Below are 17,183 nucleotides of genomic sequence, written 5' to 3'. Positions count from 1 at the left end.
TGATAAGAAATCAGCATAAGAGATACTTGGCAACTCCTATCTTCATTGTTTGAACACTCCTGATGCAGATCATATTCAAAACATGGACCCATGTCAGGGTTACATATAGGTTGAATTGCAAGATATTTTACCTAAGATAAGTGCTTTTATGTGCAACTAGAAAATTTAAAATTATTTCTATAATAAGTGACTTTAACCATATGATTAAATATAAGGCAAATGAAGGTACTGCAAACTGAGATGGTTGAATATATGAATACATAAATGAGTTTCTAAACGTTTAAAGACATTGTTTATAACAGGGAGGAATACACCTATGCTGCTAGTTAAATCCCCCCTCCTCTTTTTTTTTAACATTGTCATAATTGTGTAAACCATCTTCTCCATAATCCACTAACCTGTACTGAAAATATCAATCTCTCATACTTATGTCTAAGGTCACCTCTCCTTAACTATTTGTAAGTCCTTCTCCTATTAGGTCAAGATGGTATCTCTTCAGATTTCAAATCCAAAAATGAAATAAACAATAAAAAGATCTAAGAACATAAGAAATTGCCATGCTGGATCAGACCAAGGGTCCATCAAGCCCAGCATCCCGTTTCCAACAGAGGCCAAACCAGGCTACAGTCTTTGGCGCGCAAAGAATGGTAGATGATCATTTTATCCCTACAATGCCCCTCTGTAAATTAGTTGGCAAAGGTTGCTGAGCAATATAAGCAATAACTCCCCCATAAAAATTACAAAACAGTCTCTTGCTTCATCCAAGTTAAAATCACATTGCATCACTATAAAATCAGCCACTCAAAAACTTTCCCAAATAAAAGCCTAAATTTTTCTTCATGTTGTCAGAGACAATTGTTGGCTGTGTAGGAAGATCAAAAATCCAGAAGAAAACTGGCCATTAATTTAGCACAGCTTTGAAAACCAGACAAACTCTGTAGTTGTTTTTTTAGGAGCAACAGTGAAGTCTATTAATATCAGGATTATTTCTGGAAACAATCTGATTTTCTCATTATCAAGAACTTCCATCTTTTCTTAACAGAAATGCAGGCTTCCATGCCATGGACCTGAGGAGTTATTTAGAAAGGGACAAAAATAAAAAGTTGTTTTAGGGGACTACACAAAGTTAAAATGGATTAAAAAAAATTTTGGGGAGAACTCCATAGAACAAAACGCAAACAAGAGTGCTACAGAAAAATACCTGGCCTGATTCACCAAGGCCTTTCTCCATTCTTTGTCTATGGTAAAGACCTTGATATATAAGCACCACTGTGAAGTTCTGCTTCACACTTTTAAAATAGCTGGTTATGAACATATATCCTGGTTCTGGCACATAATCACTAATCTACAAAGACTGCACATTTAATTAGATCCCCCTCCCCCATTAATCCCTTATTGGAAGTACTGCCCTCCAATACTATATTACAAATTAAACAATACTGGGGTAACATGAGCAGTGCAATTAATATATATCAATTGCAATTGAACTGTGATGGTGAACTTACTACACACATATGTAAAGTGGCTTTTTAAGTCAATTATTCAGGCACTAGAAGCAGAGTTTACTATTTCATAAAGTATAACGATATCCACAAAAATGGTAATTCTATGCATCAGAGAACATATAGCATCCAATGTCAAAACACAGTTACAATTGTAGATAAGTGAAAAAGGGAGATTAACATATTACATTATTTGATACAGCAGTCATATGGTATTTAACTTTGTATTCTCCAAGAAATAGAAAAAAAAATATATAAAAGGGATCCACACATTTATAGTAGCAGGTAAAGCTGAGTGGGTAACCAAGTTCACCTAGTTTGTAGCTAGCTACATGAAGAGAGCACAAGCTGGTGAAAATTCAGTAGATCCATTGAATATTTTAAGACTGCCATTGTTTTACCAATTTGAGCCATTCCATTATTACTTATAGAAACGCAGAAAAGGACCAAACAGTCCATCCAGTCTGCCCAGCAAGCTTATTGTAGTATCTGCTGCACCTAGTTACCGAATAGCTTCAGAAGTAAAAAGCTGTAATAGCGGACACCTTAAAATATTATTCGAGAAGACAAAGAGGGAAACAAGTTATAGGAAAAAAAAGAAAAGGGGCACTGTGAGGGAGAATACAAAAGATTCTCTCAGACCAATTTAAAACCCCAGCTAGAGCCATCTGCCGCATTCCACTTTGGAATTATTTACAAGCATTCCACTTTAAGGCACAGAGGCACAAAGGATTCTGGGTCCTGGAAGGTTCCCTGCCTAACACTATAAGGGATCAGTAACTAGAGGAGTTAGGGAGGCCCTGGGGAGCTGCCGTGAGCCCATGATACACCCATGCTGAATACAAATGAACTGCTTGATGTTTAAAGCGAGGAGAGCTACTTTTGTTTTGCTGTTTATTTTGACCTCTGTAAATAAATCCTTCTTCCTGACACAGAACAGCCAAGATAGCTGTATTCCTTGGCTGTTCCAGACACCATGGCCGATCCATAGGTCACAGGCACCAATATCAGAAGAAGCTCCCAAGAGAAGATTTTAGTCTTTTTAGGCTGAGATACCTTAAAAAGGTGCAATAAAAATATATCGTAGAATGTGCTCAACGTGATCTCCTTGAATAGCTGCCATATTTGGAGACACAGTGATCTTTCACAAGGCAACGATAAAACTCCTAGTGATGAGCTGTGCTGGAGAAATTGATTGAAGAAAATTGTAAATATTTCTTAGTTATTGGCTTGCTTTATAGACATGCTTGGGTAGACAATAACTGAAGTGAAGTCATAAGAAGAAATTTTCTACAGAAGAGCAAGTTTACCATAAAGTGCAGTTGCTTACATATAACAGGTGTTCTCCTAGGACAGCAGGATGTTAGTCCTCACATGTGGGTGACATCATCCGATGAAGTCCGACAAGGGAAACTTTGACTGGCAGACTGAGCATGCCCAGCCTGCTGCTATCCGCACGTCCACATGAGGTCTCCCTTCAGTCTCGTAACATAGCAAAAGTACAAGCGAGAAAAATAACACAACTCGAAGGTTAACCCAACGTTTTGGGGAGGCAGGTGGGATTCCTGAGGACTAACATCCTGCTGTCCTAGGAGAACACCTGTTACAGGTAAGCAACTGCGCATTCTTCTAAGACAAGCAGGATGGTAATCCTCGCACGTGGGTGATTACAGAGCTCCAGACTGCCCCACAGTAGCCGAACAAGGTGCTAACGGGCACAACACAATTGCAGCGCTGTGGGAAAAATAGGGACAGTCTGGTCCCACAGAGAGCACAATGAAATAGGTTCAGGACTGGAATAGATTGCAGAGAATAGACTGGCCAAAAGCGCTGTCCTGGCGATTATCCCTGTCGAGACAGTAGTCAGTAGTGAAAATGTCATAATGCCTCTATATCGCTCCATGGTGAGACCACACCTTGAATACTGTGTACAATTCTGGTCGCCGCATCTCAAAAAAATATAGTTGCAATGGAGAAGGTACAGAGAAGGGCAACCAAAATGATAAAGGGGATGGAACAGCTTCCCTATGAGGAAAGGCTGAAGAGGTTAGGGCTGTTCAGCTTGGAGAAGAGACGGCTGAGGGGGGATATGATAGAGGTCTTTAAGATCATGAGAGGTCTTGAACGAGTAGATGTGACTCCGTTATTTTCACTTTCAAATAATAGAAGGACTAGGGGGCATTCCATGAAGTTAGCAAGTAGCACATTTAAGACAAATCGGAGAAAATTCTTTTTCACTCAACGCACAATAAAGCTCTGGAATTTGTTGCCAGAGGATGTGGTTAGTGCAGTTAGTGTAGCTGGGTTCAAAAAAGGTTTGGATAAGTTCTTGGAGGAGATGTCCATTAATGGCTATTAATCAATTTTACTTAGGGAATAGCCACTGCTATTAATTGCATCAGTAGCATGGGATCTTCTTAGTGTTTGGGTAATTGCCAGGTTCTTGTGGCCTGGTTTGGCCTCTGTTGGAAACAGGATGCTGGGCTTGATGGACCCTTGGTCTGACCCAGCATGGCAATTTCTTATGTTCTTATGAGCCGCAAATGTGTGGAGAGAACTCCAGGTCGCAGCCCTGCAGATTTCGGTGACAGGGACCGCACATAGATGGGCCATTAATGCCACCATAGCCCGCACAGAGTGAGCCTTCACCCTGCCAGCCAGTTGAAGGCCTGCTTGCTCATAGCAGAAGGCAATGCAATCTGCTAGCCAGTTGGATAGGGTCTGCTTCCCCACTGCTGCTCCCAGTCTATTGGTGTCAAAAGACACAAAGAGCTGGGTAGACTGTCTATGACTCGCTGTACGGTCCAAGTAGAAAGCAAGCGCCCGCTTGCAGTCCAGGGTGTGGAGAGCATATTCCTCCAGGTGAGAATGAGGCCGTTGGAAATTCTGCAGAAATTTTGGATGCCCGGGGGGAGTCCATCGATGTCACCAGTGACCCCATGGCCTTCGGTGCCCTTGGGGCCCAGGCCTACCATCCCTCCCGGTCCCCACCCTCAGCATCCTTGCCCTAGAGAGGAGGAGGGACCCTATGACCCATGGGGCGATGGCTCCTCAGACTCGTCCTCCAAGTTCTTTGATGACCCCCCCTCTCGGAGCCTTCCCCTCCAGAGGAATGGCTACTACCTCCGCCCGAAGACCTGTCATTTGCTAGCTTTGTAAGGGCCATGGCACAGGCCATCCCCTTCCAGCTCCTGTCTGAGAAGGATACATGTCACAAGACGCTGGAGGTCCTCCAGTTCATCAATGCTCCAAAGAATATTGTGGCAGTGCCATTCCATGACATCTTTAAGGAGCTCCTCCTCCTCCGATTGTGGGAACACCCAGTGTCTGTTTCCCCAGTAAACAGGAAGGCTGATTCGACTTATCTTGTTCAACAGGCCATGGCCTTTGAATGATGGCACCTACCCCACCAGTCTGCGGTGGTGGAGTCTGCCAGACACTCCTGGACACACGCTTCTGCCCCTCTGGGGCATGAACAAAGGGAGCTCAATGGCATAGGAATGAAAATGTTCCCGGGGGCTATGCTGGTTGCCCATATTGTGGCCTACCAGCTTTACATGACCCAATACGAATGCAACCTATGGAAGCAGGTCCAGGAGTTTGCGGAGGGCCTTCCCCAGCAACAGCAGGAGTCCCTTGTGGCCATTGCCACGCTTGGGCTTGAGGTGGATAGACATGAGGTCAAGTCTACCTATGACGTTTTTGAGACTGCAGCTCGCCTAGCTGCTGGAGGCGTCGGCGCCAGATAGCTGGCTTGGCTCCGGGCCTCCAGTCTCAGGTGCTTCAAAACAGTGTATTGTGTTGATACATCATCTTTCAGGTGTGTGAATGCACCATTTGGTAACGGCACCAATGATGGTCACTGCACTAACATCTAAGTACTACACTGTGTTTCAAGCATTTGTGCTTTGCTGACGCAGATTCTGATGGTTCCAAGGACCAATGCTGTTTCTTTGATGCAGAGCAGCTCACAATACTTGACCCCAGGGCTGCAGTCTGCGCCTATGAAGTTTGAGGAGCTTGAGCTCAACTCTTTTCCTGGCGAAGCAGGCAATGCTGCGCTGTGGGAGGAGGAGCTGTTACGACTTCATAGAGATTTACGCAGCTCTTCAATCTTAATGTCCTGAAACACTGGGAATGTGGAAACATCCAGCCACAACTGTAGCAGTATTTTAGGTCATGTTCTATTCTGAGGCACCAATAGCAGAGCTCATTATCATCTGTGAGGGACATACTTGCCACAAATAGTTTTTGAAGCCACTTCCAGTGGCATAGCGAGGGGTGGGCAGGGTGGGCGGCCGCCCCGGGCGCCGGGTCTAAGGGGGCGCCAAAAAGCTATTTAAATAAAAAAAGAAATTAGTATTTTAAGCCCAGATGTAAGTGTTGTTGAATACTGGCAGATCGTCTTTTTTTTTTTGTTTGTTTTGTTATGAGAGATTTATAGTAATGGTCAGGGGCGGATTGACCTATCGGGGGATCAGGCATCCCCCGGTGGGCTGGTCTACCTGGTCACGTGGTCTCGACCGCGTGGCTCTTCTTCAGCCCAGCCTCAATGCCTTCGCCAAGCCGGCAGGGGCCGAAGAAATACAAATCGAGGCCGGCGGGGGCCAAAGAAAAGAAGATCAGCCAGCGGCGCGCGGGCCGAAGAAATGAAGATGGGAACCTCCCAGCCAGCCCCTGCTGGAGAAATTAAAATCGAGGCCGGCGGAGGCCGAAGAAAAGAAGATGGGCGCCTCCCAGCCAGCCTCAAGCGGGGGCTGGCTGGGAGGCGCCCATCTTCTTTTCTTTGGCCTCCGCTGGCTTTGATTTTAATTTCTTCAGCCTCCGCCAGAGACAGCCGGCCCCTGAAGGCCGGCGGGGGCCGAATAAATTAAAATCAAGGCCGGCGGCGGCGGAGGCCGAAGCAAAGAAGATGGGCGCCTCCCAGCCAGCCTCAAGCAGGGGCCGACTGGGCCGCGCCCATCTTCTTTTCTTCGGCCCCCGCCGGCCTCGATTTTAATGTCTTCAGCCCCCACCGGAGACCAAGAGGGCCGAAGACATTAAAATCGAGGCCGGCGGGGGCCGAAGAAGTGAACAACGGTCTGCTAACCGCCGCCGGAGACCAGCTGTTCAACCTTGGATCGGAAGGGTGCTTCTGTGTGTATGTGAGAAAGGAGCGGTGTGTGTGTATGAGAAAGGAATGGTGCTTCTTTATGTGTATATATGGTATGTATGTGAGAGAGGAATCTGCCAGTTTAAAAAAAACAATCTGTGCTGGTAGTGCAACTTTTGAAAAGTTGGATGAAAGATTAAATTACTGAATGTTAAGCATCCCTCTTCTAGAAAATAAAATTTAGCAAAGTGGGTAGAGACAAATACTAAAGCAAAAAAAATTAAACTATTTAAAATGTTCATCTCAGCAAAATCACAAATTTAAGATACTGATACCAGGTTTTGGTTTTTTTTAGCATAATTTAAGCATGAAGTCTAGAATAGTTCCAATCTGAAATGGTTTTGCTATTTTTTTTAAGCCTTTAGAAAATGTATATTTTTAAATGACTAAGACTGGAATCTTGATGGAGGGAGGGGGCGCCGAAGAAGTCTATTGCCCCGGGCGCCAAATTGTCTAGCTACGCCACTGGCCACTTCCCATAGACTTTTTCTTCCCTGACATGTTTTAAGAAGGCAAGGCCTTTGAAAGAAAGACCTTTTTTTTTCATGTAGCATTCAAAAGTGTTGTTGTGGGTGCTTCAGCGGCAACAAGGCAACTAAAAACAATTTGTTAGAAAAATACTGAATTTTACATTTTACAGAAAAATATGAGAGTGAGTACATGGCCATGCTTGTGCTCAGACATAAAATGACTTGAGGAGACTCACAAGACAACACGCACACGGGAACTTCCGCACATGCTCAGTAGAGCTCAAAGCTCTATTAGCTTGGAGAGACAAATCCATTCAGGCGGTAGCCCTGGCGGACAATGGAGAGGACCCAATGGTCCGAAGTGATCACCTCCTAACGGTGGGCAAAGCAAAGAAGTCTGTCATCAACTGGGGGATCGACCGCCAGGGGAACTGGCATTTGGCTCGTGCCCCCTCACCACCAGACTGGGCCTGTTGGGGAGCTGGTTGGCCCTTGGAACTCGCTGCTGCTGGCCACGACCTCTAGGGCTGGACTGGGCACAGACAGCTGGAGGAAAGAATTTCCTCGGCCGCTAGAAGGGCTTGCTAGAGTCCAGCCTGGAGAACTTCCTGGTAGCAGAAGGACCTTCAGAGAGGCTGGCAGAGAGTTGCTGAAGAATATCATGCTGATCTTTCAGCTGCGCCATGACTTCTTTCACCTTTTCTCCAAACAGGTTCTTGCCTGTATGGGGGAGGTCCACAAGCCTGTCCTGAACCTCTAGTTAAATCCATTCAGTGCTTCCAGATGTCATGAAAAAGTTTCATTGACAAAGGAAAAATGTATGTGCCAAGGGCCTAACTCAGCACAGTTCTGTGAAGTGAAGGGCCTCTTATAATTGATGTGGTGGTGATGAAAAAATAAGAAAACAGAGTCAAAATGCCTAAGAAAGGATACTTTGAAGAAAAACAAGAAAAAAACTATGAAAAATCATAAGAAAAACAGTAGTGAGGAAGCAAAAGTACAATGAGATGCTGTTCCTCAAATGGTAGAAAAAAATGAAACTAATGTCATCTGCAAAAATATTTTTCCTCGTTTAGGAGACTTGGAGTTCTGTGCTATTATTTTCAAACTAAAACTAGATTTTAGAGCTGGTGGGAGCTAAATAGGCAAATATATTTAGTTTAAAAACAGGAGAGTTTTCTTTTAAGATTAACTTGTCAAAACATTTTCTCTCAGGGAAATTTATGTTTATCAATAATTTGAGAATATTGGCAAAACTCAAGGTGGAATATTAAAGTGCGATTTTCAAGATGAACTTGTTCTAAGTATATAAATACACTAGACAAGCAAAACTGCCAAAATATACAATAGTCCTTTTTTAGATAAAACCAGGCAAACAACCTAAGCAGTAAGTACAATAATTCTTTCCCACAAAACTCTTATGATCTGTTCTGACATCCAGAGAAGTGTGTCAAAACATTTGATATTATGACAGTTTGTTTGTATCAGTACTGAAAATTGGGCACCGGGGGAGGTAGGATTTCTTCATTGATTTAGTACCCTTGTACATATCAACGTCCCTTTCTCCTCCGTGCAACTCAATATAATATCATGATCACAGTCTCTGAAAGTAGATTGTATCAGGATCTAATGGGCACATTCGGGGTGTATGCATACCAAGTTCCAGAGGAAGCCACAATCTACGGACTTTAGCCAAAGGCTGTTACTGCAATACCTCAGCTAGAAAGGAGAGAGTCAAAAATAGGGAAAGTCATGTGGTAGCTGCAAATGTAGACTCATAGCGCATGTTCATGGAAAATATCAAAACCTCACATAAACAGGGATACCAGCCAACAGAGTGAGGATAGCAAATACAAAAAATTGAATAGTCCCAAAAAGTTGATATTTCAATAAAAAGTAATTCTTGTATTATTTCCAAAACATTCAACTTATCCAATATTGTGGTAAAAATAACATAAGTCCCCTGACACTGTCGCAGAATCACTCTACTAAAACATACCACAAAAGGAGGCTATTGCAGTTGTTCATATGGGGGGGGAGATTTTATAAATGTACGCACAGCCGTACTTTTGTTCGTGCACCAGGCACGAACAAAAGTACGCTGGATTTTATAAGATACGTGCGAGGCCGCGCGTATCTTATAAAATCCGGGGTCAGCGCGCATAAGGGGGTGCACATTTGTGCAACCTGCGCGCGCCGAGCCCAGCGCGCGCTGCCTGTTCCCTCCGAGGCCGCTCCAAAATCGGAGCGGCCTCGGAGGGAACTTTCCTTCCGCCTCCCCTCACCTTCTCCTCCCTTCCCCTACCTAACCCACCCCCCCGGCCCTATCTAAACCCCCCCACCTTTGTTGGCAGATTTACGCCTGCAGAAAGCAGGCGTAAATCTGCGCACGCCAGCAGGCTGCTGGCGCGCCATCACCCAACCCGGGGGCTGGTCTGGAGGCCTCGCACACAGGCAGGTGGATCTCTAGACCTGGAGCCCTGGCTAGACTAACCCTTTCCATGAGGAGGAGCCTCGATGGCCCTGGAGCTGGGCCATTTTGTTGGCCTTGTTCTTTTGAGTACTGGGTGACAACCAGTCACAATCATAGCAATTGAAAGAGTCATGGCATGGCCCAAGGCACTTGTAACACAGATCATGTCCATCAGTAATAGACATTTTGCACCTGTAAGATGAAGTCTTTGAAACTGCTAATGGTAGGCTTTATGGGTCCTGATATCTTTCATCCTTTTTTACATTTTTATAGAACTGAAAAGTGTTGTTGAGGAGCTGCCGAAGCAACGATAAAAGAAAAAAGTGTATTGGGGGGGGGGGGGGGGGGACCCACAAAAATTATTAAACTATCCAAAAGGAAAGAGAGTGAAAACATTTGAATGGCAGTATGGACAAAAAATGACTGAAGGCTTACAAAGCAGCATCCACATGGGGACTCCCAGCAACTAACTTGTATATGATATCCCTATGTTAACAATTTCTTGAACCTTTTTTAAACCCTTGTTATCCTCCTTAACCTGTAAACCTTTGTATTTTTGTAAACCATTATGATGGCGAAACCGAATGACGGTATATAAAACTCAAATTAAATAAATAAATAGACATGCTCAGTAGAGCAAAAGCTCTACTAAGCTCAGAAAGAGAGGTCCGTTTGGTGCTATTGGATGAAATCACACGTATCATGGCTAATTCAGCCCTACTTTTCAACAGAGAATCAGCAGGACGCTTATGCCACTGAATATATGGGATAACTCTTCTAGCTAATTTAATCCAGATAAGTTAGCCATTCAAGGCTTTTTGAATGTTGGCCTCTTCATTTCATTAGACAACTATATTTTACTGCTTTAAAAAATGTTCCTGGGACTTAACTTGATCAAGGAAGAAAATGACACATATCTCTTGAATATGTCAACAGATACACAGTTTTCCAAGCCTAAACCCATCTTCATTGCAAATGAAAAGCATGCAGATATTTTACCTGTACAAGCAAATTTTCAAATAAAACTATAGAGGTAGTATTCTTCTGAAAATTCACTAAAAGTACATTGAAACAAAAGTATCTACATACTTTGCTACTAGAAAGTTTGATGAAAATTGAACCCATAGCTATTAGAAATGTTCTAAGGCAGTGGCTCCCAACTTGGGGTCCATAACACCATCTCAGGAGGTCCACCAGAAGGGAGGCAACCAAAGTGCAACTGCTGAGAAACAGAGCAGGCAGATTGCAGCTCTGAGGAGCTCTGCTCTAAGATTCCTGTGGCTTAATTCCATTACTAAGGCGAGGAAGATCAAGCCTCAAGACGCCCAATTGGCATGGAAAGGAGGCAGGGAAGAGTGCAGCTAATTGCACCATGAGGAATCTGAAGTTGTGCTGAGAGGAGGGGAAGTGCCCTGCCATCAGCACCTTCAATAGCTGCTACTCCACAAAACCAAAGGCAGCAACAGCAAGCAGGGTGATGACTCTGAGAAGCAATTCCGGCCACTGCTACATGTGCTCTGCTGTCTTGCTGGCCTTGGGGGGGGGGGGGGGGGGGGGGGGGAAGCTGCACTTGGGAAGTAATATAACTATGGTGGAGGAGAAAGGGAAAAGAGGGCAGGAGGTAAAAGGGCCATAGTGGAATAAACACTCAGAATGGGATGGAGAAGGGGTCATAGGGAACAGATGGCAAAAGGGAGTACATAAGAATGAAAGCACTTAGAAAGGGCTTTAAGAGAGTAGAGGGCAGGAGGGAATGCTATAAACTGCTTGACATCTTATAGGGTGCTTTAAAAGTGCTGCTGCAACCTGTTTACTGAAATATTTATATTTATATAAGTGCCTTCAAAATGCTGCTGCAACCTATGCAAAGATGTTTGTACTGATCTAATTAATCAGATGTTGATTTTACCAAGATGAGTTGACTTATTGGAAATTTTATCCTATTGTACATTTTACCTAATTTAGTCCTGTTAGTTCAGTCCTTAGAGAAGTCTCCTTCAGACTGTATATTACCTTTCCATTATGTTGCACCCTGCCTTGGGTGAATGTATTATTCAAAAGGGTGGGTATAAATCCAAATAAATAAAAGAACACTTGGGTTGGGGCCATAGGGAGAGGGAAGGAGGGAGAAGACCAGGAAAGGAGCCACAAGGAGAGAGAAGAAAGGTACTTGGGAAGTGGCCATGGCAAGGGTTAGCACTTAAAGGGGCAATGGAGGAAGGGCAGGAGGGAGAGGAGGGAGGAAAGAGTGCAGGAGGGAAAGCACTCAGGAAGTGGCCGGGGGGGGGGGGGGGGGGGAACACCAGTGAAGGAAACACAGGAGGAAGAAGATAGAAGAGGAGGTATTAGGCAAGGGGCCAAGGAGGGCAGGAGGAAAGGCAGGTAAGCACTCAGGAAGGGGTCACAGGAGGAAGGCAAGAGACACAAATCCAGAGGAGTCGGACAAAGAAAGAGGGAGAACATTTAGGAAGCAGGGCAGAAGGGAATTCACTTCGAAGGGGTCATTGTGGAAGTAGAGTGTAGTACTCCTAAAGGACCCATAAGGGGAGGGCAGGAGGGAAAGTACTGTTTATAGCAAAAAAACATTCTTTATTTAATATTAAGTTTTATACATTACAAATTATTCTGGCATGCATATTAATACTACATTAAATCTGTTTTCCATATAGCACTTAACTATATGTAAAAATTAAAGACATACAAATGGGGATCTGCAAATTTTTTGGAGATTAAAAAGGGGTCTATGCACCACAAAAGGTTGGGAACCCCTGTTCTATTGTTGATCATAACATACCATTTGCCATTTGGCCATGTATAAAATTTGAATAGTCACATTTGTATGCAGCTCCAAAAAAACACAATTAAACATGAACATGAATAGAGATATCTTGGCAATAATAAAATGAGTGGCAATTCATTTGGATCTAATGGCCTCATTAACAAGAATGAATGTAATCCTTTAGGATAGCATAATATAAACAGTAGAAATAACTTGTAATTTCCAAATCTGGCTACCATAGTAATGTCTATAGAATTGCTCAGAGCTTCTGGGAAGATGAACAGAACAGCACATTCCATTGCCAGCCTTTGGCAGAACAAAGCTCTGAGCTATTGGATATTTGAGATCAGGACAATGAACCACTAATTAATCATCTGTGCATAAAATGTCATTAAGAATATGACAGTGAGGTAGACTTCTATTGGTTTAAAACTTACTAAAATAAATTAAGTAAGATACACCATATCTCTAGGCAATGAAGTCATTATGTGAGTAGAAGGAAAACAGATTTTAAAGACAACCAGTACAGAACAGTAAGTCATTCTATGATCATGAACAAAAATGTAGGCTCTCTTTTCACTTATCAGTGAAAGTATATCAAAATCAAGAAATAGGTAAAAATTGTACAAACAGCAGTCCTGTGGCGCAAGCCTCAGGGAGCGGGAGCACAACATGGGAGGAGCGAAGGGATGTTCCTGACAGGGGCTGGGAGGGTGGCAGAGGCTAGGAATGGAGCAGGAGCTAAGGGGTGGGATGAGAGTCAGGTTGCAGGGATGTTCGAGGGGCAGAAAGGAGGGGATAGGAAGGGTGAGTTAGGGCAGTGTTGGAACATAAGGAAGAAGTGGTTAGCTAGCCACCCCCCCCCCCTTTTCTCTCCGTCATAGAGGCTCTCGCAGCCCTACTCACACATCCCTTATCCAAAACTATAGGGTAGATATCTTGCAGCATCACCCGCAGGGTGAGCAGCAAACTAATGCCATATTGAGCTAATTCAATGTCAGTAGCCCCCGCAGGGGTAGGACGTATGCTCATGGCAATGTAACAAAGCCCACCTGGGTAGAAGAGGGCAGGGTTTAGTGAGTGAAGCAGGTCACTTCTGCATTTATGGCGGAAGGAGTACCACTGGGGGGGTGGAACAACCCACGTGCAGTGCTCAGCCTGAGCCATCGGTCTTCTATGGATTGGGGGCCCCAGGATCCTGGCAAAACCCTTTAGCAGAAGAGAAAGGAAACTCATAAGGGGGGTTGATTCTGTCAACGACCTAGTTGGCAGTTATCAGGGAGCTGGTCACCTGGGAAGGTAATTGGGAATTAGATGTGTATGTTAGAAGTTAGGCTGTTTAGGCCTGCAGTCACAAAATTGTATTAGAGGTTTCATTGTTTAATGTGTGTTAACTAACATAGCCACTGTATGCTGTGGCCATGATTGCCCACAACAAATGTTCTAATGCAGAATTCTGTATCTAGAATCTCAAACGTTTGTGGTGAGTTGCATGCTAACTGTTGTAGGAACAGTCCCCTGAGACCTATCCATGTTCTGAAAAAAAAAAAACTTTCCTTTTATAAAAATTATGGGGTTAATATTTTTTGCATTCTGACTTTAGCATGTCAGTAGACATGAACTTCAGGAAACAAAAGTAAAAAAAAAAACCCACCCATACCCATATTTCTAATTTTTTCCAAAAGATGAAAAAGTAAGAAACAAAAATGCAGTTACATTTTCAACTGCATCTTTCACTCATGGACATAATGAAAACTCTCTGGTGTCACAACTGAAATATGCAAAAGAAGAGAGCAGAGTGGTAATAAGCCACATGTATGTACGTTCCTACATATCTGAACATACAGAAACTGTCACCATGGGAGCCATAAGCATAAAACAGATGATCTGTCAGATGGGATATGAGACAGGAAAGTGTCAGTGAGATGACTTATTATTGGATAATTCAATGCACAGGGTGAAGTGACAAAGAACAATCTGCCACTAGTAGCAGCCAGAGATACATGAAGAGATTAAGAGAAGTCAAAAGAAGACTCAAGGCAGCAGAAAAGGTTTTAGATAGAAATAAAATTAAGGATAAATGCCATAAAGTCTATGAATGGATTTCCCTAAGAAATGAAGGTGATTTTGAATAGGATTCTGAAAGAAATTAAGAGCCATAGAAGATCTCAGAGAGTGGGAGAAATGTGATCACATTTTTAAGATCCAATAAGGTCAAACTGCAACTTGAATCATGAGATAGAGGTCTGCCAAACAGATTTGCCATTTTGATATCCAATGACTCCAATGACTTATTTCATAGCTTTTCTTACCCCTATGATGCTCAGGCCTTTCATATACTCTTGTCGGGGCTGGGCTTGTGGAACACAACCTGCCAAAACCACTTTTTTGTGTTCATCTTGAGCTTTCCTAAAAGATAAAAATAAATAAATAAATAAAAATTTTATATATATACATACATACATACATACATATACACACACATTCACACACATATATACATATGTTAACCAAATAAGAACAGTCTCCAAACTGTTTATCCATTTAGGTGTTGCATTTTTCAAAGTCTGTCTATTTATGCTGGCATTCTTCACTTGGCTTTGTACTAATATACATATACAGCATGACAACGCAAAACAATCATTCTTTATAGGCACAGGACTGACAATTTGATTTTGGTTAATGAAGCGAATCATTTAGCCTTACTGGTGTAGAGATCGCTTGTTCCTACTATAGATAAAGTTTTGCCTTAGTAAGGAGTATTTGTATTTCTTGGTATACAGAATGTTCCAGTATGATGAATGCAGTTAGTGGCTTCTGACAGTAGGTGATGGTGTAGAGCAGTGGTTCTCAACCTTTTTTTGGCCGGGATACACCTGACAGATGGTTCTCATATGTGTGACCCACTGAAAATGTGACCATCACAGGGCTAAATGTAAACATGCACTCTGCATCCACAGGAATCCCCTCAACCCACAGCAATGAGTGCAGAGCAGATCTTGGGCATTACCCTGTAAAACTCACCATACAAAAAAGATATTCTGGTTCTAACGACATCTCAGTAAAAGCAAAACAAACTCCCTTTACTACCAGGCACAATACCCCTCCTTATGAAAAGACAGTAATTTACCACTAATGCATATCCTATTGAGAAAACACAACAAATAAGATTGATACAAATGCCTACATGCTAGTAAAATACCTCACCTCGGTCACATACCCAGAACTGACCTTCACCCAGTACAGAAAATCCACAAATTATAAATATGGAGACAGAAACTGGAATGGAAAACCTAAAAAGCCACTCTGCATGCAGTGCGAACCTGGAGAAATGGAAAGAGAAATATAGCACCTAACATAGTCCCAGGATCTGCAATAATGCACACAAACTAACCCGCACAAAGTTACACCTGTCTTATGGAACATACTCAGACAGTAACAACCCTATCTAAGAAATACAACTATTAAACCAGGCCCTAAACACTAATACATTTCCTATTGGGAAAACAGAATAAGCCAAGCTGCTATAGAGCCCCACACAGAAATAATTGTAAAGCTATACTAAAAATGTTACAAAACACTGCTGAACAGAATAATATCCAACAATTAAAAACTCATAAAAATTATTAAAACATGTCCAAATATCAATAAATATTTCAAACAGCAGACATCGCATAATACCCAATAATTAAAATGGCAGTCAATCAAGAAAAATAAATTTAAAAAGCCACCTTTATTTACCCTCTCCAGCAGCTCTCCTCCTCCTTTCCCTTCCAGGCCAATAGCACTCACCAGAAGCAGCAAGGGCTGCTGAAGCTCTGTCCTCACAGTCCTCTTCCTTAGTGCCCACAACCAGTTACCCCCCTCCCCCCCAATTAGACCCCATGACCAGTCTTGATTTTTTTACACCAGTCATCTTCCTGACCAGTCTCTCTCTCTCTCACACAGAAACACATCACCACCCTGACCAGTCTCCCTCTCAATCACACTCATGCTCTCTTATATACAAGCTCTCAATCACACACAAATACTCTTGCACCCATTCACACAAGCTCTCACCCATGCATCCATTCACACCCATAGACACAAGCTCTCACCCAGGCACCCATTCACACACAGACACAAACTCACACCAAAAACTTCTTCCTTCACTGCAGGGATGGGGCTCCAGTTCTGCCGCAGCTTTACTCTGGCGGGCCTTCTTTTTTCGCCACCACGGGGATGGGTTCCCATGGCGGCCTTGCTTTGTCGAGGTTCGATACTGCCATTCCTTCCACCCTACCCCCGGGCTATGCGATGCCTGCCTCACCGGCCAAACAAAGGCTTCCTCCCTTCTTCCTACTCCCACGGGCAGATAGAAGGGAGGAGGCTTCCGATTGGCCTGCGCGGGGGCAGGGAGAATGAAGAGGCTTCCCATTGGGCAGTGGGGGTATGAAGAAAGGAGACTTCCAATTGGCCTGCAGGGGCTGGAAAATGGGAGAAGGAAAGTACAACAGGGCAGTGGGACACTGGGAGATGCAACACACCTGCCGGTGTTTGGCGACACACCTGTTAGGAGCCTCCTGTTAGGAGGAAGCTGATAAAAGTTCTTCTTGCAGAAAACAATGAGTTTGGGATTCCTGTGAGAAACTTGGCCGTATTATGCCAGGTTTGGAGGAGCTACCCCCTGTGAAGAATAGATCAAAACTTTAAAGTTCCTTATGCTAGTGTTTAGATGTTTACAAACTGTATGCGCCTTCAGCAAAATCACTATTAAGAAAGAGAGCACTATCAACAGCAGGTCCACACCTATGGAACTCACTTCCAC

At 43.4% G+C, this 17,183-nt stretch overlaps 1 protein-coding gene across 2 annotated transcripts in view; it reads right to left on the bottom strand.

The window, feature by feature from the left end:
- Window positions 1-17,183, bottom strand: part of CDKAL1 (CDK5 regulatory subunit associated protein 1 like 1) — a 2,132,645-nt gene that overhangs the window by 1,483,027 nt on the left and 632,435 nt on the right. For both annotated transcript variants that reach the window (XM_029590755.1, XM_029590756.1), the window contains exon 6: window positions 14,689-14,785. In XM_029590755.1, the coding sequence (XP_029446615.1) occupies window positions 14,689-14,785 (97 nt within the window). The remainder of the gene's footprint in view (window positions 1-14,688; window positions 14,786-17,183) is intronic.

This window comes from Rhinatrema bivittatum, chromosome 2 (genome assembly GCF_901001135.1).
Source record: "Rhinatrema bivittatum chromosome 2, aRhiBiv1.1, whole genome shotgun sequence".
Classification (NCBI taxonomy): Eukaryota; Metazoa; Chordata; class Amphibia; order Gymnophiona; family Rhinatrematidae; genus Rhinatrema; species Rhinatrema bivittatum.
This window is presented reverse-complemented; position numbering and strand designations above follow the sequence as displayed.